At 30.7% G+C, this 25,951-nt stretch overlaps 6 protein-coding genes and 1 long non-coding RNA gene across 13 annotated transcripts; 4 read left to right on the forward strand and 3 right to left on the reverse strand.

Moving 5' to 3' along the window:
* Positions 1-5,514: 5,514 nt before the first annotated feature.
* LOC126917101 (uncharacterized) lies at positions 5,515-7,453 on the reverse strand. The gene is made up of 2 exons (XR_007710860.1): positions 7,324-7,453; positions 5,515-7,190 (listed from the first exon to the last, which is right to left on the reverse strand). It is a non-coding gene; the product is annotated as an uncharacterized LOC126917101 (long non-coding RNA).
* On the forward strand, positions 6,676-9,801 carry LOC126917087 (uncharacterized). 3 transcript variants are annotated; one of them, XM_050723545.1, is made up of 3 exons: positions 6,676-6,914; positions 7,513-8,106; positions 9,264-9,801. In XM_050723545.1, exons 2-3 carry the CDS (start codon positions 7,947-7,949, stop codon positions 9,713-9,715), a joined length of 612 nt encoding a protein of 203 aa, XP_050579502.1. In that variant the 5' UTR covers positions 6,676-6,914; positions 7,513-7,946; the 3' UTR covers positions 9,716-9,801. The 3 variants fall into 3 exon arrangements, with proteins under 3 accessions (XP_050579502.1, XP_050579503.1, XP_050579501.1); XM_050723546.1 differs by lacking the exon at positions 6,676-6,914 and adding an exon at positions 8,192-8,246 and having other exon boundaries at positions 7,184-8,106; positions 9,264-9,474; XM_050723544.1 differs by lacking the exon at positions 6,676-6,914 and having other exon boundaries at positions 7,453-8,106.
* Positions 9,802-10,302: 501 nt separating this feature from the next.
* LOC126917075 (ell-associated factor Eaf) lies at positions 10,303-14,247 on the forward strand. Of its 2 annotated transcripts, none has more exons than XM_050723519.1 (6): positions 10,303-10,469; positions 10,576-10,941; positions 11,105-11,336; positions 11,609-11,842; positions 13,104-13,396; positions 13,494-14,247. In XM_050723519.1, exons 2-6 carry the CDS (start codon positions 10,731-10,733, stop codon positions 13,586-13,588), a joined length of 1,065 nt encoding a protein of 354 aa, XP_050579476.1. In that variant the 5' UTR covers positions 10,303-10,469; positions 10,576-10,730; the 3' UTR covers positions 13,589-14,247. The 2 variants fall into 2 exon arrangements, with proteins under 2 accessions (XP_050579476.1, XP_050579477.1); XM_050723520.1 differs by having other exon boundaries at positions 10,305-10,488.
* Positions 14,248-17,720, reverse strand: LOC126917045 (chondroitin sulfate synthase 2). 2 transcript variants are annotated; one of them, XM_050723432.1, is made up of 6 exons: positions 16,447-17,720; positions 16,063-16,370; positions 15,399-15,989; positions 15,046-15,321; positions 14,796-14,979; positions 14,248-14,721 (listed from the first exon to the last, which is right to left on the reverse strand). In XM_050723432.1, exons 1-6 carry the CDS (start codon positions 17,135-17,137, stop codon positions 14,411-14,413), a joined length of 2,361 nt encoding a protein of 786 aa, XP_050579389.1. In that variant the 5' UTR covers positions 17,138-17,720; the 3' UTR covers positions 14,248-14,410. The 2 variants fall into 2 exon arrangements, with proteins under 2 accessions (XP_050579389.1, XP_050579390.1); XM_050723433.1 differs by having other exon boundaries at positions 16,471-17,719.
* A 46-nt stretch (positions 17,721-17,766) lies between these two features.
* LOC126917068 (evolutionarily conserved signaling intermediate in Toll pathway, mitochondrial) lies at positions 17,767-19,747 on the forward strand. Its single transcript, XM_050723502.1, has 2 exons — positions 17,767-19,327; positions 19,400-19,747. Exons 1-2 carry the CDS (start codon positions 18,457-18,459, stop codon positions 19,687-19,689), a joined length of 1,161 nt encoding a protein of 386 aa, XP_050579459.1. The 5' UTR covers positions 17,767-18,456; the 3' UTR covers positions 19,690-19,747.
* A 144-nt stretch (positions 19,748-19,891) lies between these two features.
* Positions 19,892-22,961, forward strand: LOC126917054 (alanine--glyoxylate aminotransferase 2, mitochondrial). 2 transcript variants are annotated; one of them, XM_050723458.1, is made up of 8 exons: positions 19,892-20,323; positions 20,512-20,600; positions 20,689-20,873; positions 20,962-21,277; positions 21,379-21,582; positions 21,661-21,975; positions 22,094-22,350; positions 22,416-22,961. In XM_050723458.1, the coding sequence occupies exons 1-8, from the start codon at positions 20,254-20,256 to the stop codon at positions 22,426-22,428; spliced, it is 1,449 nt and encodes a 482-aa protein (XP_050579415.1). In that variant the 5' UTR covers positions 19,892-20,253; the 3' UTR covers positions 22,429-22,961. The 2 variants fall into 2 exon arrangements, with proteins under 2 accessions (XP_050579415.1, XP_050579414.1); XM_050723457.1 differs by having other exon boundaries at positions 22,094-22,345.
* On the reverse strand, positions 22,540-25,712 carry LOC126917083 (transmembrane protein 64). 2 transcript variants are annotated; one of them, XM_050723536.1, is made up of 4 exons: positions 25,432-25,712; positions 24,294-24,886; positions 24,052-24,213; positions 22,540-23,969 (listed from the first exon to the last, which is right to left on the reverse strand). In XM_050723536.1, the coding sequence occupies exons 2-4, from the start codon at positions 24,822-24,824 to the stop codon at positions 23,805-23,807; spliced, it is 858 nt and encodes a 285-aa protein (XP_050579493.1). In that variant the 5' UTR covers positions 24,825-24,886; positions 25,432-25,712; the 3' UTR covers positions 22,540-23,804. The 2 variants fall into 2 exon arrangements, with proteins under 2 accessions (XP_050579493.1, XP_050579492.1); XM_050723535.1 differs by having other exon boundaries at positions 25,444-25,710.
* Between the last annotated feature and the right edge of the window lie 239 nt (positions 25,713-25,951).

Below are 25,951 nucleotides of genomic sequence, written 5' to 3' on the forward strand. Positions count from 1 at the left end.
ACGCGATACGTTAATCCAGATATCGTGGCGCAGGTTTCGTATTTCTGTATCAAAGCAAACAATTTTTTACTATCGAAGGTTCTTATACGCTTAAGTTAATCCAAACAAGATTAAATTTGATAATGCTATCTTGCTCAATTTTCGAGAGAAATTGCAAATTTTCTAATTTGTGACATAATCGGAACAGCCTACCGTGCCAACAATTTTGCAAAGCCAGTTTCTACTCGGCGGATTAAATGTTTTTATTTATACGCATTTCGGATAGAAACGCATTCCTGATTGTTTCTTTTTCTTTCTCTATGTACAAGGTCGCTAGTAGATATTTAAGTATACCGTACAAGCTACGTTCATTCATTTCGACAAATTATTTATGCGATTCGCGCAAAATTTATGATGCGCTAGATCTATCCAAGGCCAGAAGCTGTTATTTAAAGGAACCGCTTGTAATTCTCGAACGAATTACTCAAAGATTATACGAAATCTCGTATTTGACACAGACAACGAAGTCGAGCTTCTGAGTGCTTCGCTTTCTGGTATTTTAAAGGACCGGAATATTCGAGTTCTCGAGTGCCAAGATACCCGACTAAGCCAAACGCTCGAGTGTCGATTTTCAAATTTCAAGTACGCGAGCACTCGAATTTTTGATTTCCCGAATTCTCAAGTATCAAGGTATTCAAGTAATAAATAGAAGTGCTCGAACAATTGGAAATTTAAACATAATTTATACGTATATTTATAAGTCAAAACAGGAAATATCATGGAGATCGACGAAATCACATTCAGCGAAATCACAAGTGGAAGAGAGAACACGACACAGGTATATCTCTGAATGGAATGGATGGGAGACATCTGACAATGAGAAACTCGAAAGAAATTTTCACCTTGTCTCTCCTCGGATTTTCTCTGTAACGAGCGCATTGAACCAGACATTAGCCAATAAAGTCAACGATTTCACGTAGTATTTAAAATCCGAAAGCAGAATTCATTAAATTTCTCCTTAATTGTTTCATTAGAGACGAAGCAATTCTTTCCCGCGACCAAAGAGAACTTTACGGAAGCTGTTTTACAATTTAAAACTTTCGAAGACCGTCTTTTATCTGACGCGATGTTGCCCACCTCTGGATATCATCGGATATTAAAATATTCTATTTTCGTGATCCAATCTGTAAAAATATACTTCTGCAACGAAAATACAAAATATGTGATATTAAAATTAAACAGCTCAAAAACTAGACGTCAAAGATAGAAGGAAGAAGAATATATCTTGCGTTAATGATTGTAACGAAATATCGTTGATAACGGGTAAAAAGAAAACTTAGAATGACTGTATGCAACAAGCGGAGAAACAGCTAGTCTGTCAAATAGTATATCAATAACCGATAACATTACATCTAGGATTTTTTAAATATCAGAGATGGGACAATGCTGCGTGTCTAGGTCAACAAAGTTTCAAGATCCGACCCACTTTCGACATTATAACTTTTCCTCCTCGTGTTTCTTTCTTTTTTACTTCCTTAATTAAACCTGAATCGTGCGGCACCAGCATCGACTAAATTGCTAACAAGCCAGGGTTCCGCAGTCGTGTCTCTTCAATACGCGATAGAGCTCCATTCGAGCAAAAATGAATACCTTTTCCGGCGTTGATAAACTGATGTCTGGAAGTAATACCACCGATAGCCACTTCATCGATATCGTCTTTTGCTGACAAAAACGGTAGAAACCGTCGTATGTTATCGTCGATTATGCATCTTTATCTACATATTCAGTTTCGTGCATAAAAAAGATAAAGAGGAAAAGGTGCATGGGTGGGGAGAGCTCTGCGAAAAGAAGGGGTGGGGATGTAAGTAGTGACGCAGAGCTGTTCTCCAACCGTCCACGCATCTACTATACAGACACCCTATTAAGACCTTTGGAACACAATTCAGGATGGTGATTTTGAGAACGCATTTATTAAAAAATTATCGAGATTCGGGGTAACTGCTTTTTTGTAAATGTCTATCTTTCTTTACTTTGTATTGATCAATAAAATGACAGTTAGCTGAAGCAACTTTTATCGTTCCATTTTATTTTTTTATGCGATATGCAGATAAAGATGCATAATTAACGATAACTAGCGAAACTATAGGAGGATTGTAGAATGACGCTGCACACGCTTGCTAATATATACGTTGCCACAGACGCACAACTATAGGCAGAATTCAATAATGCAGTAGCGGCAGTTTCCCGCGAATATTTTGGAAACTAAACGAGGTCAGTCTTTATATAGAAAAAATTGGTTGGCGAGTTGATGGAAAAATGTTGAGTTTCGTAACATAACCAAAAATCTTTTTAAGAGTTTCAGCGCGATAACATAGGTATAATAATTGTCAGCAAAGGACGATATCGGCGAAATGGCAGTTGACGAAACGATCGTCGGTTATTTAAGATTTTATACCATAGGCTGACTTTCTTGTAACTTCTTTGAAATATTGATAATATAATATAATATTTAGCACACGATTGATTGCTCAGAAAGTCTAGCCTTACCGAAATGGAGATATTCACCCTCAAAGTTAAAAGTTTTAACATGTAGCTGCTATAGTAAGCCGCTGCGAAATTGATTTTTTCATTAATCGTGGAAAAGCCATTCTCACAAAGTTGTTAAAAAGTTACATATCGGTGATTTCACCGTTTTATTTGCGGTATACGTTATAACATAAAGTTAACGTTCTGTCCATTTCTGAATTGTTTGTACAAACGTACACCAGTACGTAATGCAAATTCTCAATTAATTAGCGATTAGTCAGGATGCAACTGATCGGTTGATATCGCGAACCGTGAACGCTATTAACGCTCAAAGTGGAAGGAGATTAAAGATGCAGAGTAATGTGATATTTAGTGTATTTATTTTCACTGTTTAGTATAACGCGAAGAGTATGACTGTACGGTGAACTGTTTGAAGACTTGTTTTACACTCTCTGAAGAAGCCTTGGCTGATCCTTATGTACTAACTCCGCGTCCTGGGGTTTTCCTTCTCACCCTCGTGTGCGCATATCCTCTGGTGTTTTCGATTGATACCAGATGTTTACTTTAGAGCGGATTCATCGATCACTTAGGGTGTTAATCAGCCTCTTGATGAGGTCCGCATCGTAAAATTTACAACTTGGGAGATAGAAAATTCGGACTTTACCAGATAAGGCAGATGTGCGTCCGAGCCATAAACTGAGGGTCACCTAAAATCATAAACAGTACGCGTATAGAAATTTCTTTCTAGAAGGAGAATCTCAGACTTTATTTTGGAGGGCTATTCTCGCGCTACAAATACCTTAAAAGTAACTGGTAACTCTTATCACTAACACTATCACTAACATTATCGGAAATTTTTCCAAATTTCCCGATAATCAGTTCGCTTCTGGAACAAACTGATAATTTCCATATCTCTACTTTACGCGTATATCATCTATTTTTGCGAAATAAAAATTGGTTCTGTTATCTTTGCCAATGGAAATGGTGGACATCTAGATCGCTAAGCTTCGTAAGATAAAATGTGACATCATTCGTATTTGTGATATCTAGAGACCAATCAATCGTGCAATCTCACTGTCGTCATCATATTATACGGATACGTAAAGAGTAAGAATGATACCGAAACAATTCATTTTTTAACACGAGACTATCTTTAGATTCTAGGAGCTCTACTACGTGACGTTCCTATCTTGTATTATGACGAAAGTATGACGATGCACTTGGGACGCGAAGTTGAAAAATACAAAGTTCTTTAACGCTAAAACTACCAACCTGTTATATCATATAATAGATATAATAAATTATATCTCGTTAGAAGTCAACGTTAATTTTGCTAAAATCGCCTGTATCTGTATTTTGAAATTGAAAAAATACGAAATCTAAAACAGACCTTTCCTGCTAATTTGATAATGGCGGTAAAGCGACCTAGCATACGCTGAAACATAGGTATTGCACCGCACGCATCGACTGCTAGGTTTCATGATGCAGGTTAGTGAATACTCGCACCGACGTATCGATTTGGAAATGGCTTGCATCGATGCATAAATCGATATACCATCCTTACTGATGCGCAAGGCTAAATTCTAACGCAATTTCGTGAAATCTAGGAATCGATGTGTACAACATGTTTCAATGTTTGTAGGTTGTTTTAGAATATGATAATAAACTTCTTTGCCATACTTTCTCAAGCTCGATGAATTTAAACGCTTTAAAATGTTCCAGAAGTTCGTATCCTGCAATTCTACCTGCTCGTCCGTGGTCAAAGGTCTAAATTATCGCCTAAATTGCAAATTTTATTAATAACTAGCTTCTTGTGTATCTTTGATCTCGATCCTACGTAAGTAACTTGCATACGTCATACATATAGTGACTCGCAAAACTATTCGGAAGCTTAGCAGAGATTTTTTTCTATGAGTATATTACGTGCAATATACACAATTTTTTAAAATTTCGTTAGCACTGTAACGAGACACGACTATCGTGATTATACTAATAAAATTTGAAATCAATCTGAAAACGTATATAAAAGTTACAAGACGTTTATTGCAAATATACTCTTAGTAAAACATTAGTATACGTTACAAATAATATCTAGTCTTGAGCATACAATTAGTGCTAACATTAGTATACGTTACAAATAATATCTAGTCTTGAGCATACAATTAGTGCTAAAAGTGATCTCAATACATACTCTGATTTATTAATATATTCAATAATAAGCTGTACAAGTACTTCGGTAATTTTTGTGAGGGGTATGCTTCCAATAAATGTCTTGTAACTTCTACATACATACACGTATATGTTTTCAGATCCATTTCTTTAACAATAGCTCTGTCTCGTTACAGTGCTAATGGGATTTCAATATATTTTATATAATATATGCATACAAATTTTATACGTATATATATATAATAACCGAATATGCAAATTACCGGACATTTAACAATTTTAATATCCGCAATTCACTGGTAACGATCGTAAGCATATAAAAGGTTAGGATGTAAAGTTATTCGGAGAATTTCGACCCCACTGTGTTGCATAAATATTTCATAAGGAAACTTTTCTTGAGGAATTTATCAATATTCGTTAGAATTTTTTTTAGTAATAAAATTGAAATAATGAATTATAATACGAAGGACAGTCTCTCTTTTTTCTTTCGACTTTGTGTAATGTAATTATGGTGTATTAAATAATGCATCGTGATGAACAATAAAGTATACGCAGAAGGAGGAAACCCAAATACATAGATACGCATCGTTGACATTGGTAAACTGAAAACAAGAGCAGTAATTTCCCCGTCGCGTTCCTTCCGTCGCGTAACCTCGTTGCAACAGCGTTGTAATTTTGATCGTTAGGTAATGACTGATCTCTGACAAAACAAGGAAATAAGACTCTGAATACGTAGAATGTAATTAAAATGCTGCAATAGCACTGCAAATAAGGAGAAAATTAAAGTTAGAAAATATCAGGAAATTAAGGTAATCGGAAAGTCATTACATAAGAAAAATGAAAGTCGTTAAAAGAGTTTATTTTCTTATACAATATTTGTAGAAGAGAATCCTTTCCATCTTTTCCTTGTCGAAAATCGTAATAAATCGCGACAATTTTTCTCAATATCGGTTTATAAATTAAATTATAGTTCATTTCACAAGGAGTTATGCGGTTACATTTTAAAATAGCATTTCTAGCATCCAATGTAAAAATATCGCAAAATTCTATTTTTAGTAGTTACCTGCATAGGCGTGCAGGGGAAGGGAGAATGGTTATCTAATTATAAGAAAATATCCCGTAAACATTGGAGAATACGAGAGGCTATTTCGTTGTTTCAAGGTGTAACCGTCCTGTTGGTGTAAAGGTTTCGTTATCGTGTAAAAACGTTTGACAAAATACATCATCATACGGTTCGTGACGCTGTTTGCCAAAGAGTGATAATAAAATCACATTGGAAAATTGTGCTAGGATTGTCATGACGGTTATTAGGATTAATCTCCCTATTAATGCGCTGCACTAAAAAGTAATATTTGTTAAATAATATTGCTACTTTTTTGTAATTCAAAAGATAAATATGGCTATTTGTAAATAAGATTTTTGCTATCATATCGATCATTCTTTAATTCCAAAATAAACACATACATTGACACAGCTAAAATAAATCTTCGTTTAATACTAAATGTCATATACTAAGTAAGAATTATTACTGGTACTATGTATTTAGTTTTCGTAAATTTTAGAAATTTGTGTATTCCATAAGATCGAAAATGTGATTATTTAATTAAACAAAAGTATCACATATGTGAATAAATAGCTTTTATGAGAATAATATACATTTAAGATATTAGAATTTGTGTGTACAATCATTTTGATATAAGTGTAAAACGCAATTAGCAACTTTGTCAATTAGTATTTGTCATAAGAGCGATTTTGATCTGACAAATACCTTCGAATCTTCACTCGATAGATGGCAGCACTTACTTAATAATAGTTAGGGATTCATAAATGAAGTATGTACCGTTTTAAATCAAATATTAACAGTTATAATTTATAAATATCATGTTTAATCACTATCGTGTACTTTTACGAGATATATAAGAAATTTATAAGAAATGGAAAAATAAGAAGTTTAATAAATTAAGGAAATATATTTGGATGATTTTGTTCACACATACACAAAAATATGTTGCATACGAAATCAATATTTCTCATTTGGAATGTTAAAAAATAAAAAAATGTGGATTAAATGAATTACATCTTTGCGATTCATTAAAAAACCTTATTTGTAAATCATTGATATAAACAATAAAATAAAAATTTTCAATAGTATGAAGTTCGCATAAGGTTTAGAGTAGTGTAATGATTTCACGTCGTCCGCGCACGAACGTTTAGCGCGATTACACGACAAGTTGTCAAGGGTAAAAATACTGCAGTACTGCTGCAAAATTTTTGGTAGAAGTGACAACACGTATCAGTGATGTACTCATTCTTATTAGTCATATTGTCGTTCTGAACGAAGGAAAGACGTTAACCTCTAGCATATCCTTCCTCTTTCCTTTTTTGCGCAAAAACTTCTTTCCTTGTGTTTGCTTAAAAAACTTCTTGATCCAACGCCAACAGTTATTTGCCAATTCAATCCTTGATACTTCCTTTCATACGCAAGTATAATTATAGCTATTTGCACTGATATTCTTCTAATCATATTTATGATTCTCATTTTTTATTCACGTTATATGTAAAATGTACATAATGTTCTTATATGTCATTTGTAAATTGCTAAAATATACATATATATATAAGCTTAAATGTCATTATACTAATACTTACTTTCATGAGTTACGAGTATGATACCTTTCTTTATTAACCCTCAAGGATAGAGTCATCAATTTTCAATCATATTTTTGTATAGATTTTATATTGAAAATTGAATAGAATATTTGGAAAGACGAATTTCTAATCAATCCAAATTTCTAATTAAATTATTAAATTAAATGTACTAAATCTATTAAATTTCAGATGTATTGTGTTAATTAAAATATGTGGCAAAACCATTTGGAGACATAAACAAGATACCTACATATATGTACACATGTATATTGAGCTATCTAAAGAGAATACGATGTTCGTGCTGCTATCTATGCCGAGGATTGTGTTTTAACAAAGTTGAGCAAATTCAGAAACATAAATATAACTCGCATAATGTAGAATGTAGATCAGTCGTTAAGAGATAAAGTTTGTTTATTACAGATCCAAGAATACATAACCTCACTCTAATATCAAACAAATTGTAAAAGAATTAGTGTTTACCTTGTCAATAAAACATAAAGATACTTGTTCGTAACAACGTATTTTAATTGTAATCGCATGGAAGTTTTCGTCAACTTCAACATATTACGCGATCTTAAATTAATTAAGCCAAAAAGTACAGTGTGTGTGAATAAAAGGTAGCCATGATCTGTCCAAGCAGCATCCTAGCACATTTAGCGAAATTCTTCGTGACAGTTGCTTGCATGAGAACTTTCAGTAATAAGTACGATAAAACAAGCACCTGGTCATTTCATGCCTTTCAAATTCTGCTTTCACACTCCATACTGGGATTACTCAGGTTTGGTAAGAATGTATCTTCTGATAATTGACTATATTTTGCATCTTGATATTTGCCTAGTATATTTTTAAAGCAGTGTTATCTGTACAGGGCCCCCTAAAAGTACGTCTTATATGTTAGTGGGGGTCATTCAGAGGATTAGTTGGTATGAAACTACATAAGGGTATTGTACTTAATTTTTAAGTGTAAAGCTCCAAAAGAAGAAACAGTACTCTCAATTTATCATTTTATCAAAATTTCAACTTTGTTGGAACAGGTGGGAAATAATAACATAATTCAATGCACTTGTTTTTAAACGAAATGTAAAATATAAAGAGTGATCCCAAAAAGTGTCATCCTATAATAGATACATAATATCCTATAACATATCCCTTTAGTTGCCACATAGTTTGCATAAGTATGTATATAGTTGAACATTATGAGAATTAGTATGGTAGATAGATAACTTTATTTGTTTTGCATGCTTATAATTTCTTAATTTTGCTTATTACAGTATTATAAATAGCGTTTTTTCTGTTTTTCTATATTTATTACTTACATAATAATAAAATTCAATTATGTACTATAGCTTTCATCCAGAAATTATATAAATTTTTGTAATAATTTAAAGAAGTATAAATAATATGGATAAAATTTAAACTTTTTCTCATTTATAACAAACTTCTATTCCCTAATTCAAATAGTGATTATCAATTAGTTTTGCTTTGAAATATACAATATTATCTAAATATTAATTGTTTCATAGAAATTTCATTAAATGGAAAATGAAATGAATAATGAAATATTTATTTTTGTTAAGAGCTAAAAGTATCCATTAATTACATTATTTCTCACAAGTTCCAACTGTGCATTTACTTTTATATCATAACAAAATTATTGATTATTCATTTATATATCATATTCAAAAATTAAAAATTGTTACTTTTCACATCTTTTTTGTCTTTTCCTGTAAACTTCTGGAAACTGATATAAACGTAGGTAAACAGTCAGAAAACTTAACTTTTTCATAATTATTCTAAGAACATTAGATCTAGAAAGAAAAACATTTACAACTTCAATGTTTAAAAACAACTAGTTCACGCTATAAAACATAGCGAATAGCAGCACTCATAATATCTATGTGAGGTATAGAGCATATTATCTTTAGCAATATTGTTTCCAGGAGCTCCATTTCTTACATCAGCAACCAGTGTAGCAAAGTATTTAAGGATCTTCTACAATTGGTACTCTATGATCGTTGATGTTATATCAATGGCATTATTCACTGCTGGTATCTTACAAGGATATAGGATTACTGAAAAAGTTTGGCTCACAATATTTTCTTTGAGCATTTTGCCAATATTTTTTCATCTACAACCAAGGCAAAAAGAAAACCAAATACGAAGGCATCAGTTGTTCTTGAATGTAACTATTACTCTCCAATTGCTAATGATTATGTTGGTCGGTTTGAGAAATAGTAATTACAATGTTATTAGTTTAATTATCTCCTATATATTCGAAAGATTTTTTATTGATGAATTTTGTTATTATTATGATATTCCAAGTACTGATTTGACCCAATATTCTCTTTGTTTTGTAGAAATTTTCATGGTTTTCACTTTAAATGAAGTATAAATAATATATTTTATTGAATGTATAATATTACTTTTTGTATTATATATATATATATATGTCTGAAAATAAATAAACATTTATATCTACCCCTTTTGGATTCATAAATATTGTGCGATGCGGTAAATTCCCGATCAAATTAAATGCGATCAAATGTAGAGCGCGGAGCGGAAAACAATACTTTGAGGCAGCATTGATGATTGGCTGTAATCACGTAAGCGTAATCAACAATAGAAACAAAAATTAAATTGATGTTTGAATTTTGAATTTCATACAATTTTGCCGATTTATGCTCAAATCAATGCTCCCCCAAAAATATATATAGGCTCCCCTTGCCTATAGTAGAAGTTTATGATCGTGGTATAGGAATGTTATAAAGTTACTAGTATTAATGGTTAATAGTATTAATAAAGTATATGTAAATTTGTAATGTTAATAACAAATTTCATTCTTGAATAAAATATTTTAAGATGTGTTTTAAGATCTAAAAATGTTAATAAAATGCCGATATACGCAATGCTTCTCCTTTATACATCACATCCGTCAGACATTTTAGTTTGTAGCCTATCTATATTTCCTATAATACAGTGGAAAGTTAATTTTCGGTTAAATCATTGCTACAATGCTGCTATTGAGAATTCAAGTCTTCGAATTCGAGAATTCGAAATCAACAATGTAACGTGTGTTTTAGTAATTATTAAATAAATTAATGCAGTAAATGTGGATATTGATGAACGCAAATACTCAGACGAATTAGGTCAGTGAATCGTGTTGTAGTGAGTTGTGGTATTTTCGCTTGATTTTTCTTTACCATATAAATTGTTCGGATTTGTAATGATAATTATTTTGCTTACAAATGACAGAAGGAACGAACGTGCAAGCAAATTAATCGTAACAGGATAAAACGAAGCAAGAGTTTACGCAGCTGTTACCGACGCAAATGCGCGTCTCTGCCATATTTTGGCAGGATAACGAATAAAACGTACAATAGTTAATCTCAGTCGACCGTAAATTCTGTATGCCTTTAGCACTTGTTTTATTCATATTATCAAAAGGGAGATTAATAAAATCATACCCAATGAAATCAGTCACATCTGTTCCGGAAACAAACTTCCAAGGTATCGGGCGTGACATGGCAGAGCGGCTTGGTCTGGGTCCTGAGATTCGAGAACTCAAACTGGGTTCAACTTTTACCAGTAACAGATCAACGGCCTTTCACACTTTGAAATGTTAGTCAGCACATTTTTTTCATTTATAATCTACATATCCATAAATATTTTGATTATAATTTTCTTTCGTGTTTTTACATACTGCAAGAAATATCAGTGGTTAATAATATTGAAAATAGATAATAATAGAAACATTATATACATAACGCGTTTTTTTATTCAGATGATTTTAAACCAGCAAGTGTTGATGTTTCCAAGGTGGCAAGAGTCGATGTTGGAACAAACAACATGATGACAGTTACTGTTCCACATTTAGATGGTGCTGGAATTCCCCACACCGTTTTCAAGGGCTCTCAGAAACCATATTACAAAGAATGTGTTTTGATAATAGATAATGTCACGGGTGAAATTACACTAGAAAAATTAACAGCAAATATTCAAGTGAAAAAAACTCGGTACGTAACTTTTTTATAAGATATTAGGTTGTCCAAAAAATTTCTTTCGTTTTATAAGGAAATAATGGATGCACAACATTTTCAGTTTTATATTATTTTATCAAATTATATATGATCCATTTTGTTCTATCAAAATAAAGATCACAATGTTCGACAGATTAGGTTTCATGTTTGTATAAAGATGCATAGTTGTAAAAGACATGTCTGTAAAAGAAAGATACTTTTCGGACAAACTAATATATTAGATTATAACGTGTTATATCATCTTTTAGAACAGAACCAAAGTCTCAAATACATTTAGGAGTTTCTGGAGGAAATCTTAGTAATAGACCTATAACTCCAGTAGAAAACAAAAAGAGCCCTACTCATGGTAGGGCAACTGGAAGAACAAAGGTTATAAGTGGGAAGAAAAGAGAACCTAGTGTTCAGTTACATCCAAAACAATATAGTCCTCTTCGAGTGTCACCATATCACAACAAAAGTCCACCTTCTACCTCAACTAATAGGTATAAAACGTTTTTTGATATCTTCAAGTACAAATATAAATATTAACTTTGATGAAAAAAATGAAATTTATGATGCTTTTTAACACGTTGACTGCCACGACACCCGTATTCGGGTGACGCTTATTTGACTACTTGCGAAGGATCGTTGTAGGTATTTGAAAAGATATTCCAGGGGAAATAATAAAACCATTGAATTGTTATAAAAGTAATACGAAAATGGTTTATTAAAAAAATTATTTAGAATGTAAAACTTTAAAACATTCTATACATAGCCGAGATTGGTTGGAACAATTTGGACAATAAGTTGTTGTTTTCTTTAAATTCTTTCGTGTCTTTGTTCGGTTCATTCGACGTTTTTTATTTGCATAACATAGTTTGCATGCGCGTCTAATGTTTCCGGAGTCATTTTTCCGAACGGCGATATTACGCTGACTCCGTTGAAGTCAAGGACTTTTTGTATTTTCAGACAACCCTAATAATTTTGCAGTTAATAATTTTCTAAATCTTCTAATATTTATATCTTTCCTTATTGAAATTTTGTAAAGCGCCAAAGCAATTTACAACAGAAATTCTCAGAAGGAATTGAATGCCAAGTTTTCGGTACCATTTGATTCCTTTTCTAATTGTGGTTGCATAAGGAATCATTTGGTCGGAATACTTTTGAGGTGGCCGTGGTAGTGCGTTATGCGTAATATATATATTGGACGTGTGTGATAGTTGTAGTAGTTGGGCCTAGTCCGCTGTAATTGTCACTGGGGGCTGTAGATGTGTCGCTGCCGGGGTACTGCTGATTTTTCCTCCGTTTTTTGGTGCGGGGAAGTAAAATCGGACTCCGGTCGCCGGGATTCGAACCCGGGTTCCGAACGTTCGCAACCTAAGACGTTAACCACTGCGTTGCCGTCGTCCGACACTAGTTACTGTCGAGTGGTGATATTTGGGCTTGTCGTGTGCCGCCACACTTTCTTTCATTATATTCAACAGTAGCTAGTGGTTTTAATGTTGCGAACAAACGACGCAAGAGATCATTCTTGAGACCGCCACTTGAGCGACTCGCATTACTAAAGTATCGATGAGAGTGAGACCTAGCAGAGAATGCTTGGTACTGCACCATGCATCGGCTGAAGGAGTTTTCATTGAAAACACGCGTGGCAGTCAATGTGTTAAAGAATGTAAAATAAGTTTTTAAAAGCTTGATTATGTAGTAATGTCTCAGCAATATATTCAGATTTTTTGTAATCTTACTAAAAACACGGAATTTTAGTTCACCAGTGCAATCTTCAGTGGCACCATCTGCTTTAGCCAGCTTACCAATGATTGGTTCTGATAATGATGACTGTCCCTTAATATCATCTGGGACATTCCCGACTATCAATTCTACTGCACCTTCAAGGTCGTCATCCATAACTAATACTCAACCCAATGTGAAAGCTTCTGTCATTATGAATAATGATGAAGGTGCTCTGAGTGATAGTAGTTCGAGTAGTTCAAGTTCAGATAGTTCAGAAGATAGTGACTCAGACACTGAAGATGTTCCAGTTTCGACAGTAGTTAATGGTATGCTTTCAATATGACTATTTTTACAAGTTTTCTTTTTGAATATAAGCAAATTTCCTTTTTTGATCTATTTTACATTGTACATATTTCTTTTTAGGAGATGTAAATAGTACAACTCCATCTCCTCCACTACTTATATCAAATAATCTCCTAAATGATGATTTACAATTATCAGAATCAGAATCTGAGTGATTAAGGATAATATATGTTCAAATTATAATATATTTATATTAATAAACGCGTTTCTACCGGAATATTTTCCAAGGACAATGGAACATTTCCTAAAGGTCTTTTCTGCCAAAAAATTATCTATTTTTACAACACTTTATTTGCTGTTATATATTGAAGGATTACAAAAAAATAGAAAAACTATTGTATTCCATATCACACACAGGGTATGTGTCTAGCGAATCTGAAAGCATACTCCACATATTCAGTATGTATTACAATAAGTTATGGTATATATGAAACAAAAACCTTTTGCTTATTGTGCAGTAAATATATGAAAAGAATGTAATGAATACAAATGGTAACATATGTACGTTTATTTATAAGGTATTAGGGATTGTACAATTACTACTGACTAATATTTGGTGTAATTATATGATCTTTACTTTCTTATATAATTTAAAGGTAGAAATCTTGCCAAAATATTTTATGTAATTTTTAGGAAACTGGCTGTTTTTTTTTTTTTGGTTCTATAGCTTTCAATCTGATTATTTGTTTTTTTAAGTAGCCGTAAATATCTAAATGTCATATATAGCACATCTTATTGATTTTCTCTTAATACCTCTTTATAAATATAAAATTATGTGATGCGTTACGAAAAATAAAAGAATTGAACGCCTGTATTATTTACGAACTTATTTATTTAAATAAAATATATAAATTTAATAAAGTATTCATTATAATATGAATTTTATTATATATATACATGCATAACATGTAAAATATTTTAATATCCTTTACATCAAACAAAATAGTAGTATTATTTGGTAATACTTCCCTTACAATTTATCTTAGTAAACTATTTTTATAAGTTTCATAATCTAGTATTAATCTAGCAAGTTGATTACGTCGACCTAAATGATGATTCTTCGACCGTGTACAGAAATTGCTGACATTATCAGTTGTATCAAAGCAATCAACATTTTTATACCTTACTTTGAGAGCTGGTTCTATTGCGCGTAAAATATGTAGGTTACTGAAAGAAACAAACATCTCGTATAAAGAAGTATCGGGAATATTCTGTGAAAGGTTTAGCATTGATGAAATATCTCGATCGGAGTGTATTATTGGAATGCTAGCCTCAGTGGTTTTTCTCACTGCAAGAAAATGTAATATATTATATGAAATTAATAATACAAAAATATACATATAAATAGAAAAATATACATACTGGTGTTATAGTCTCTAACATAAAAGGCGATATTATTGAAATTATATTCGTCGTATCTTCCATGATTGCGATTAATATCCGTGTCAGCTTGTTTTATATCGTTCATATGAGCTATATCAGGATGATATTCCATAAAAGGAATTGGACTGAATACTTGGTATTGGTTTATGGTATTCATACGGATCTAAATATCAAATTTTTAATTAATTTGTATATACGAGATTTTTGTTAGTATTAATAATACACATACCCTATTTAAATAATCCAGCCGAAGTTGTATTCCAGTTTCGACGAGAAGTATTAAACTTTCGGGTGAAAATTTTCTTATGCATAAATCTGTAATAGCTATGTTCAGCAACTGATTTGCTTCAATGGACGTTACAATATTCGGTAAGCGTACAGAAAGCCAGGTAATTTTTGACTGCTGTTTCTTATATTTATCAGCCAATGATAGTGCATATTGTTTAATCTCATAGTATATATCTGTCCTTCCTTTAGATGCAGAGTCAAAATTATATAAAAGGACCTACATATAAATAAACCAGGTTAAAAAATACATAAAGGAGATTTTGAAAAATTAATTAATTCAAAAGAAATATTAACCATCATAAGGAAGGTTTTGTACTTCTTTTCCATACAGTCTATAGCATAGTGCTCCAAAAAGTTCAGCGCATCCCGTTTCTTTGATGGATTTATGGTTAGTATTATATTTATTCTCGTGTTTTCTGTTACGTACGGAACAGGCAAGATCTCAACTTTTCCAAGCGGTTTGCACACTTCAATCCTCTTCCTCAATATTTTACCAGTATTAACATTGGTAAACTCCAAGTCTAATATGTAATTCATTCCTCGAGATGCATCAAACCTTTGATATCCATTTAATAATTTATTAAATTTGAATGTATATCGATAATCAGCGATTATACTAGAAGCTGTAATATTAATCGTTCGATCTATGTCAAATTTAGCATCGGTTTTTAATTCTTGTACAGTTGAAAAATCAGTATTTAGGAATATGTGAGTTTGATTAAAATATGACCATCGTAAAATATCAAAACGACCAATAGCTTTATTTCCTGGTTGATTACCGATTGGCCATGAAACATTGCGTTCTTGTGGAGGCCCTAAAATTGCCATATTTAAAATCGATTTCCGAATATTGGAAATCTTTTCTTGAATTTCCACAGACTTTGTCTAAAATCATTAAAAATTTATATAAAATGTATATTACAACTGAATTAATTTTTAATACATTCAACACACTCACTGCCGCAAAATAAGTGTTCAATTTGTAGGCAAGAAGGTGGTCATATATTGGATATATTACAAGTGAACTTAGAAATTCTTTGTTTTTAACTAATTCCTTCAGATTCATCTCAAATAAAAATGTTGGTTTCAATTTGGTATGCCGAAATTTCTGACCCTGTATGTGATTAGAGCAAGGTGTCGAGGTAGAATGAACAATACATCGTCCAAAATTAACATCGTCCGAATCAGAATAAGCATTTTTTACACACCAATCCAAATTGTTTTTTAATTCTTGTATTATCGAATTACTTAGAAGGATTCCTGAATCTGAAAATTAGCAAAAATTTATTATTAGTGAAATGTTAAAGGAAAAAAACTATAACATGTGAATAAATGAACAAACAATATTTAAACATGCTAAGTTTACCCAAGGAACAATAAGTTGGAATGTCTCCAAGAACCCCCACATGAACATTTTGACTTACACTAATCTTGGTAACGAATTTTACTAATTTTTTAACATTGATGTAGCTTACATCTTTGATTAAGAAATAGTAATCATAATTTTCCAAATAATTATCTATTATATATTTCATAGTATGAAATGGTTTCAAAATGCTTCTGGTATCTGTAAATCCAACTATACCAGGAAGAGTAACATTAGGCTTTGTTCCTTCAGGTATAGAAATGAAATATCGTACTTTGTCCACAATGTGTGCAATAGTTTTATTAATTGCTATGTCTCTACTATATAGGTATTGTTGACTTGTTATCACTCCAATGAATAATTTCTCTCTGATTCCAAGTTCTGTAGAATAATATCTTGGGCGTACTAATGCTTTAGAAACTTTTTGTGCCTGTTGAGGTTTGCTGTTAATATTTATTTTTGGTTCATATTCGTCCAAGTCATCTTGGTAATTTAAATAATGCATTGAATACTCTGTATTCCCATTAGAATTATCTACATTAACTGGTATTAACATCATACTGAAACTTAGACCCATGCTAATCCCAATTATTAAATGTATATTTGCCCAACAATGGGTTAAAAATATTTTTAGCACTGGATTCATTTTTTGATAATGTTTGGTCATATACTATATACATGCAATGAATATATTAACATTTATTGTACAAAAATCATTTTGTTTTATATTACTGATTTTATGTTATATTCAATTTTATAAGCAATCATCCTTTACATTGGAGCATTAAATATAAAAATATATATTCATTATCTTTAATAACCTGTAACACAGTCTGCAGTTATGCAAAGTTTAATAATTTCCTGTTAGTATATTATTCATCAGCCACATCGTTAATTTATTGCAAAAATACTATGTGTATGTGTTTTTAATTATTTATCTATTATATTTATTAAATAAGATTGAAAGAGTACAGGTTTATCATTCATTAAAGATATTGTAATACTTATATAGTAATTTTTAAATATCACAGGTTTTAACTCGTTTGTTCCTTAATGGTAAATGACATATAATGTGATATGACAATAATTTGAAATTTGAAACATTTTATCCTCCATTATATTAAATACCACACATATAATTATTTCTCTATTACATTTATAACAGTGGTTCTCAACAAATTTTGCAATCAATTTCTTCTATAAGAATGTTAAACTAGAGAGGAAATTTCTTTTCTGGTCAAACTATGGTTAAAAGATTTCACTAGAGTATGGATAGAGAATAGCAAAGAGAAAACAAGAGTGCTTACAATTATAGTCCGATGTTCTCGGGCTAATACTCCCCCCAGTGGCTAAGTGCTGAAAGTGTTCCACTCTATATATACATATACATATAACATATACAGGACCTATTTAATTCCATCATAAACATGATATATTCATTGTGGTTTTACGCTACAGGAGTTTATTACAGTATACCTCGTTTATGATGGAATTAAATAGATTCTTGTATATGCTAGTATGGAAACGAACTGGGCACATTGTAAACTTTGCAGGTTCTTGTATATGCTAGAGTGTAACACCTTCAGTATTTGGCCGCTGGGGGTAGCACTAGTCCGTACACATCCGGAACTATAAGCTCTCATTCTCTCTCTGATAATAAATACCAGCTTGTGATGGCTATATATTGACATGCTAAATCTTTCATCAAATGGCACTTGTTCTTTTTTATTTAATAGATATGTATTATTGAAAAATATTGTAATAAAATTGTACTATTATTAAATACTGATTGATAAATTAGTACTAAAATTTATAAAAGTAAATTTATGTAGAATGTTATTTGTATATTTGCATGTCTGTTTTATAAAATTTATTAATTCTCAAGAAGGAGTTATACAGAAAAGTCATTGACGACGTATATTTATATTTAATTGTACATTTATGAATTGTGTTTAAATTAAAAATTATAAAATTTTCTCTAATAGCATGAATATATTAATGAGAAGCATACTCGTCTCATTAAATAAATCACAAATAATTAAAAAACATGTAAGTGTACAATTGACAATCGTTAACAATTTTCATAACAATAAAATTTTATATAATAAAGATGATCCCGATAGTGACATTATACCTTATCGTTTTGACGTGCAAATAAAAGAAAAAGAAACTTTTTTGGAAATTATACGTATATATAAAAGGGATGACCATGCCAGAAAAGCACAATTACAATTCATAACAACTGCTTTAAAATATATGGATGAATTTGACGTAAATAAAGACTTAGAAACTTACAAGGCATTATTTGATATATTTCCAAAAGGAAGATACATACCAGAAAATAAATATCAACTTATGATGTATCATTATCCAAAACATCAGGATACAGCTCTATTAATACTTAACAAAATGGAAAGTAATTTTATAATACCTGATTATGAAATGCAAAAAATGATCAAAGATACTTTTGGTACAAATGGTTTAGTTATGAAAAAATGTTGCAGTATGTTTTATTGGTTACCAAAATTTTCTGAACTAAACCCTTGGCCACTACCAAAACCTATACCAACAGATGCAAAAGTACTTGCCCAATTTGCATTAGCAAAAATATCGAGCATAGATGTACAAGCTAATACTACTGTATATAGAACAAAGGACGTACCTGATGCAATTGACGATACATGGATTGTATCTACCATGAGTAAATCACAACAAGAACTTCTTGCTGTACAACCAACTGATAAATCATTAACTGTCGAAGGTCCTTTTGCAATTTGGGTTGATAAATATTATATAGATTATTTTGTATTAAAAGGAGAGGCAATAAAAAGGGAGATCATTTATGAAGAGTATGATGGTAAAAGAAAATAAAAAGTCTTGTATATTTCATATTAAATAATAAAAGTATTAATTGTTGTTTCATTTTCAGATATAACTAAATTGAAAATTCCATTTTGGGAAAAGCATAACTTTAAAATACCAGTTACTATTCATGAACAGGAAGATGGTGTATATTATGCAATGTGTGCTACAGGTACATCTTCTAAAGATTCCCTATTATCATGGATAAGATGCTTGCAAAAAACAAATCCAATTTTAGAAAAAGTACCAGTAACATTTAAATTAAAATCAATTACAAATGAACAATTATACATCAAAGATGCTGAAAAACCTGATGTAAAACAAATATCTGAGAATGTGGATGCAACAAAAAAGTAGTTTATTAGTTTGTATAAATAAATTTAAACTGTTAATAAACATGTTTGTACAATAACAACTATATAATTTTTAATATAAGTTTTCTTCAAAATGTATAATAAAAGATTATATTTTCTTAAACTTAGCATAGTTTTGCGGATATAAATTGAAGTAATACGAATTCAATTTTAATTGAAAGTAATATTTCAGCGCAGTTATCCATTATAAATATGTACTCACAATGGAACACTCTCACCTATCAATATTCTTAAAATATTTTGACCTTTTTCATACACACAGAACTGAACGTGCCTCATACATACTTTATACACGAATGTTTATATGAAAATAAATTTGCTTGACTTTTAAATTCATGCATACATAATCGAGTAACATTCGTAATAATCGTAGTTAGTGTTCGATTTTCAAACAGTTCAAACATACAATAGGAAACTCGTGCAAATAAAGATAAATATTTTTAATATAATTTAATAAAGATAGAAATTAAATTATATTGTTAATTTCCTCCAAAAGAATAAAATAGAACATATACTTTGGTAATTATAAAATAAAGTTTGTAGCAATATGTTAATAAATAAGTGTGTTCAAGTCACCACAACTTCTGCTAATTTATCATCTTTTATAAACTTAAAATGTAAGTATCTTTTTATTTATTAAATTTCAATTAATTTATTAAATACTGAATTATTTTATTACCGAAGAAATCTTTCATTATATTCAAATGTGCTATACGGGTTTAAATTTCCATGATGCAGTAATTGCTTTTCTATTGACGAATTTTTTAAATCATAAAAGATGAATAACATATCATTATTATCTTAGGGTTCACTATACAAACAAGAAATATCGTCACTACGGTGACAGATGTTTCAAAAATGCCTGATTGCGAATACGTACCTTTTACCTACAGGGTGAGATCTTTTGTTTGCATGTCGAAATTATTTTTTCCATAATACAAATACATAAAAATTTTTACTATTACATTTGCTTCTGAAACAGATTACAGATTATAAAGAAATTAAAAAGGCATACGAATCGATCATATCTCCTTCTTTGAAGCAATTTTACAAAGAACCATTATTAATACACGAAGGTCGAGGGCAATGGTTGTGGGATCATCGTGGTAAACGATATTTGGATATGTTCGGTGGGGTTGCTACTGTGTCTGTTGGTCACTCTCATCCGTAAGAACATCATAAAATAGAAACTAATAAAAAGTGCAATAAAAAAAGATTCATAAATATAAGAAATTAAGCGATGCATATTTTTCAGAAAAATAACAGCTGCTATATCTGAACAAGCGTCTAAATTGAATCACGTATCTTCCGTTTATATGCATACCCATTTATATGAATATGTAACCAAGTTAACAACTAAATTTTCAAACAAATTGAAAGTAGTATATCTAACAAATAGCGGATCGGAAGCAAACGAATTGGCGTTCTTAATGGCTAGGATCTACACGCGCAACCAGAATATCGTATCGCTAAAAAATGGATATCATGGTGCAACTTATGGAACCTCAGCATCTACGGCCATGAGTACATGGAAATTTCCATTCGTTGCACAACCACCTGGCTATTTACATGTATACATATACAAATTCCTTCCGAAATTATTATTGGAACTTTGATTTGAATGCCTGAACCGGAAATAAATGATTCTATAATCAATGTGTAACCATTTCAGACGGTATATCCAGATGTATACAAAGGTAATTGGGGTGGATCAAAATGTAGAGATTCGCCTGTACAAGTGATAGGAAGGGAATGTGATTGTGGGGATGATGAATGTGTAGCTTCTGAAAAATATTTTCAGAAATTCGATGAATCGTTTCGTTTTAGTTTGGCAAGTACGCACAGCGTCGCAGCGTTTATAGCTGAAAGTATACAGGTATTCTGTCCTTCACTAACAATTTTTTTATTTATAATTATTGGCAATTACTAATTACAAAGGTTGTGCAACTTTTAGGGAATAGGAGGTGCAGTTCAATATCCCAAATATTTCCTTCAGAAAATATATAATTATATCCATGAAAAGGGTGGTCTTTGTATAGCAGATGAAGTTCAGACTGGTTTCGGTAGGACGGGAGAGCATTTTTGGGGTTTCGAGAACCACGATGTGGAACCGGATATAGTAACTTTAGCAAAGGGAATAGGAAACGGATTTCCTCTTGGAGCTGTAGTGACAAGTAGGGAGATTTCCGAAAGTTTGAATTCAGCATTGCACTTTAACACGTTCGGAGGAAATCCACTTGCGTGCATCGTAGGATCAACGGTATTAGATGTAAATATATTTCACTCTATATATTTTTTTACACGTTACCAAAATTACTTTATAATTTTTTAAACTATTACAATTATTATTTAATTATAATATATAACGATGAATTAAAATAATTTAGATTATAAAAGAAGAAGATCTTCAACAAAATGCATATACAGTCGGAACACATTTGATCGATCGCTTGAGTACTTTGTTATTAGAATTTCCCAATATCGTTGGTGATGTTAGAGGAAAGGGATTAATGATTGGAATTGAATTAATTTCGAACTCCGAAACGAAAAAGCCGTTACAAATGGAATACGTGCTCGAGATTTTCGAGAATATCAAAAATATGGGTGTTCTTGTTGGTAAAGGAGGGTTACATGCAAATGTAAGGTAACTGATGATTAAATATTTATAAAATTTAATAGATGAATATTTATGATGTTCAATGTACATAGGTGCTGCGAATAAAGCCACCTTTATGTGTAACGGAAATGGATGCAGATTTTACTTTTGAAGTTATTAAGAGAACATTAGAAATACACCAAGAAAAATATAAGCAGATTAAAGGATAAACAAATGTAATACGTGAATTCAGGTCCTTTTATTTGATATAATTATGTATGTTACATTTGTACAACATATGTAGTTCTTTCATTTTATTCATGCAAATTGATCGTGTTTAAGTTTATTCCTGTACATGGTCATTTACGATAAGCATGAACAGTGAAAATTAATAATTATATACAAATATTTGTTTCCTCCATTTGTCCTTTAATGAAGTACACTCGGGTACCCATTTAACGCGTTCGAGTATCTACCTATCGTGAACATTCGCAAACGCTGTGGGGCTGATAGATATCTGAACTAAAACTATGTATGTATTAAAAGCAGATGTTTAAATTCAGTTAGAAAAGAATCGTAATGTTCATCCATACATATAATAAAAGGACGATAGAAATTGTAATCAACATCTTTATCTGCAGCTTCAATTATTAAACAGTCAGTCTTCGAAAAATAAAATGCGCATCACATTTACTTGATAATTCGTCATATAGCATTTAAATGTTATTTGAATGTTCCCTGTTATTTTCATGCAAAATGCAGTTTTCTATATATTACATGTAAATTACGGAAATTAAATACTTAAAATCACATATGCAAGTACATAAGGCAACTTGTACGAATTAAATAAGTTATTGCGTTTGATCTTAGTATTTCAAAATCTCCATGTTTCATATACTTGTTTGATTGTATATTTTTCTTCTATAATCTTTTCTTTCTAATCAGTTTTTCAATATATTCTTTCATGTAAAATTCAAATTAATACACGTTTTGGAAGACTTTTTATATTATGTAAAAATACTATCCAAAGTAAATGCAAAGCTGCCAATATTACATAAAAATTATTGTATATCAACAAATGTAAATGCACTCAAATTTTCTAAATATGTGAAGACAACAATATATGGGGATTTCAAATATGTAAAAAATAAGATTTGGCACAAAATCTGTTTGTTTGAGAAAAAAAAAAATAAATAAATAGAAAAATGTAATATTAATGTGATACTCTATTTGCTCATGTTATTGTCTAAAAATGCTCACTAAAGTATATTTAATAAAGCAATTATTCATTATACTGTTGCTTGTATCACAAAATATTCAGTACTTTCAGAGTAATATTATGTAGAAAAGATGCATGTATAACTCTGTTATTAATGAATAATAAATTGAATTTCTCCAATCTACTAAACATTCTTTCATTAATTAGTCCATAACGAAGTGAATAAAATAGTGTTAAATATGAAATATGTAGGCACCTAATTAAAAAATAAAATTTCCAATTTTTAAGCAATCAGATTTGTTAGAACGATTTTAGAATCTGGTAATGTATCAAGAAGGTAATGAGAGGTTTCAGCCATTGAGGCAAGATCAGCTTCTAATAATGCTAGTTGAAGTTCCCTACGTGCTTTTTGTACAACATATACCATCAGTGAAATACCTATTAGAATCTGAAAATAAAATGGAAAAATTATTTGCACTTTCAATATCATAAAAAATTGAATCTCAATTTTTTTTATACTAAAAATATACCTGGAAACAGAAAACAATGTAACCAGTTGCTGCTGTTGATCTATCTTCAAGGACATCTTGCATAGATCTTAAACTACTGCCCAGGTAAATATTGATGATTTGAGCAGGTAGTAAACCTAATGCACTAGCTATATGGTATCGAATACCACCCATATTGCTTACCTAAATATTTGTGTATATTGTTAACAGTTTTTAACATGCTTTTTATCTATATTGTTAAATATTAATAAGAAAGTACATACCGCAAAAATGGTATTTTGTAGACCGAAAGGAATGGGAGTTAATCTTGCAAATAACACAACCTTGAAAGCTTGTGGTCCAGATATAACTCTGAGAATAGCTCTTGCAGTATCATTTTGTAAAAGAGCTCCAATAGGTAATTTAGATGACAATGCACTAAGGGTAACATGTGCTATAGCTATTCCTAAATTGGCAGACAAAACTACCATGACAATGCCTCTCAATATGCCAAATAAATAACCACTAGCAATGATAAGGAATAAATAACCGATTACAATAGGGAATGAGACCACTGTGAACAATGCAATGAATATTACAGTAACAATCCATATGTTCTGATGTTCAATCCAATAAAGCAACACTTTAATATAGTCTCTGCAGATAAAAACAATTGCACCCAAAAGTGCCAGGGTGGCAATTGTTACTACAATGTAGCACACTGAATTTGAGTGGATACAGTTACACTGTATCGAAGTAGAGTTCTTAGATGGACGAACACCAGTTTCCACATCTTCTATATTAATTATATCCATGTCCAATATGTCTATTCCTCATTATGAATAAGGAAAAAATCATTCAATTCTTTTGCTATGACCTGTTTGAAAAATGTCAAATGATATGTTAGGTACATACATATAATACATTTGCTTCTTATCAGTTAAATATTAGGTAATCAGTAATATTCAGTAATATATCAATAAAATATATATTATATTAAAGGGTAATGTATTTGATGGTATTAGAAAGAAACATGTCAGCTCATTTGCCTTAAATATATGTATTGTTATATATGTTATACATAAATCATTTATGCAATAATTTTTTTATAAATTTTATGATACTTAAATATGTACTTCAACTAATTTATGGATAAAACACAAATGTTTGATTATAATGTTGCGATCATTATAGTACCATGATTATAAATGAGGCTACAGAGAACTATTCAATTTTGTATTTATTAAATATTTTTATATTGTTTACATAAAAACTAATTTCCTCAGAAGCACGCATAATATGGGAAAGAAACTTTCTGGTACAACAGAAATAACTCTACATTATTGTCTTAAATTACTGTAATCATAAATTTGTAGAAAAGCATGCAAATAAAAAATAACACGTAATAATATTTATTTTTACCTCATCACGTACCATAATAAACAATTTCGTAAATCGCAATTTTCTATACTTTTCCTATTATCATCAGATATTAGCAATATTATGTTTTATGTTTGATTTTTCTTTCATTCGTTATCATTCTTATCAAAAAATATAATAGTTTTGTGATAGAAAGATAAATAACATAAACTCGTAGAACATAATAATTGAAATCCGTTTATGATTTTCGTTTACGTCAAACACACTGTTGGTGTGAAAGCAGGAACATTTCATTTTCCAATACCACGCAGATTTATCAAAAAAATTCCCATAACAATTCTATTACCTAATATTTAAATTAACAAAATTCTAAATATCATACTTAAAAACATAATTTTAATAAAAAAATTTTCAGGCTCTAGATGTGGTATCTATAAAATTATAGATATATTTGAAGAAAATTTATATTAAAACTTAAAATGTTAGAACTTTGATCATTAACTATTAACGGGTATTATTTAAATCATAATTTTTATTCAAATTCGATAACTCTGTTTTCGAT

The sequence above is a fragment of the Bombus affinis genome, chromosome 6 (genome assembly GCF_024516045.1).
Source record: "Bombus affinis isolate iyBomAffi1 chromosome 6, iyBomAffi1.2, whole genome shotgun sequence".
NCBI lineage: Eukaryota > Metazoa > Arthropoda > Insecta > Hymenoptera > Apidae > Bombus > Bombus affinis.

Excerpts from the sequence above, each read along its gene's own strand:
- LOC126917068 (XM_050723502.1), top strand. The coding sequence starts at position 18,457 with ATGAATATATTAATGAGAAGCATACTCGTCTCATTAAATAAATCACAA. Across the intron at positions 19,328-19,399 it reads CATTTATGAAGAGTATGATG|ATATAACTAAATTGAAAATT; the intron begins GTAAAAGAAAAT and ends TTTCATTTTCAG.
- LOC126917087 (XM_050723545.1), top strand. The coding sequence starts at position 7,947 with ATGATCTGTCCAAGCAGCATCCTAGCACATTTAGCGAAATTCTTCGTG. Across the intron at positions 8,107-9,263 it reads ACTGGGATTACTCAGGTTTG|GAGCTCCATTTCTTACATCA; the intron begins GTAAGAATGTAT and ends TATTGTTTCCAG.
- LOC126917083 (XM_050723536.1), bottom strand. The coding sequence starts at position 24,824 with ATGGATATAATTAATATAGAAGATGTGGAAACTGGTGTTCGTCCATCT. Across the intron at positions 24,214-24,293 it reads TACAAAATACCATTTTTGCG|GTAAGCAATATGGGTGGTAT; the intron begins GTATGTACTTTC and ends ACAAATATTTAG. Across the intron at positions 23,970-24,051 it reads ACATTGTTTTCTGTTTCCAG|ATTCTAATAGGTATTTCACT; the intron begins GTATATTTTTAG and ends TTTTATTTTCAG.
- LOC126917054 (XM_050723457.1), top strand. The coding sequence starts at position 20,254 with ATGTTAATAAATAAGTGTGTTCAAGTCACCACAACTTCTGCTAATTTA. Across the intron at positions 20,601-20,688 it reads ACGTACCTTTTACCTACAGG|ATTACAGATTATAAAGAAAT; the intron begins GTGAGATCTTTT and ends CTTCTGAAACAG. Across the intron at positions 22,346-22,415 it reads AAGGAGGGTTACATGCAAAT|GTGCTGCGAATAAAGCCACC; the intron begins GTAAGGTAACTG and ends CAATGTACATAG.
- LOC126917075 (XM_050723519.1), top strand. The coding sequence starts at position 10,731 with ATGCCTTTAGCACTTGTTTTATTCATATTATCAAAAGGGAGATTAATA. Across the intron at positions 10,942-11,104 it reads GGCCTTTCACACTTTGAAAT|ATGATTTTAAACCAGCAAGT; the intron begins GTTAGTCAGCAC and ends TTTTTTATTCAG. Across the intron at positions 11,843-13,103 it reads CCTTCTACCTCAACTAATAG|TTCACCAGTGCAATCTTCAG; the intron begins GTATAAAACGTT and ends ACGGAATTTTAG.
- LOC126917045 (XM_050723432.1), bottom strand. The coding sequence starts at position 17,137 with ATGACCAAACATTATCAAAAAATGAATCCAGTGCTAAAAATATTTTTA. Across the intron at positions 15,990-16,062 it reads TGAACACTTATTTTGCGGCA|ACAAAGTCTGTGGAAATTCA; the intron begins GTGAGTGTGTTG and ends TAATGATTTTAG. Across the intron at positions 14,722-14,795 it reads TGTTAGAGACTATAACACCA|TGAGAAAAACCACTGAGGCT; the intron begins GTATGTATATTT and ends ATTTTCTTGCAG.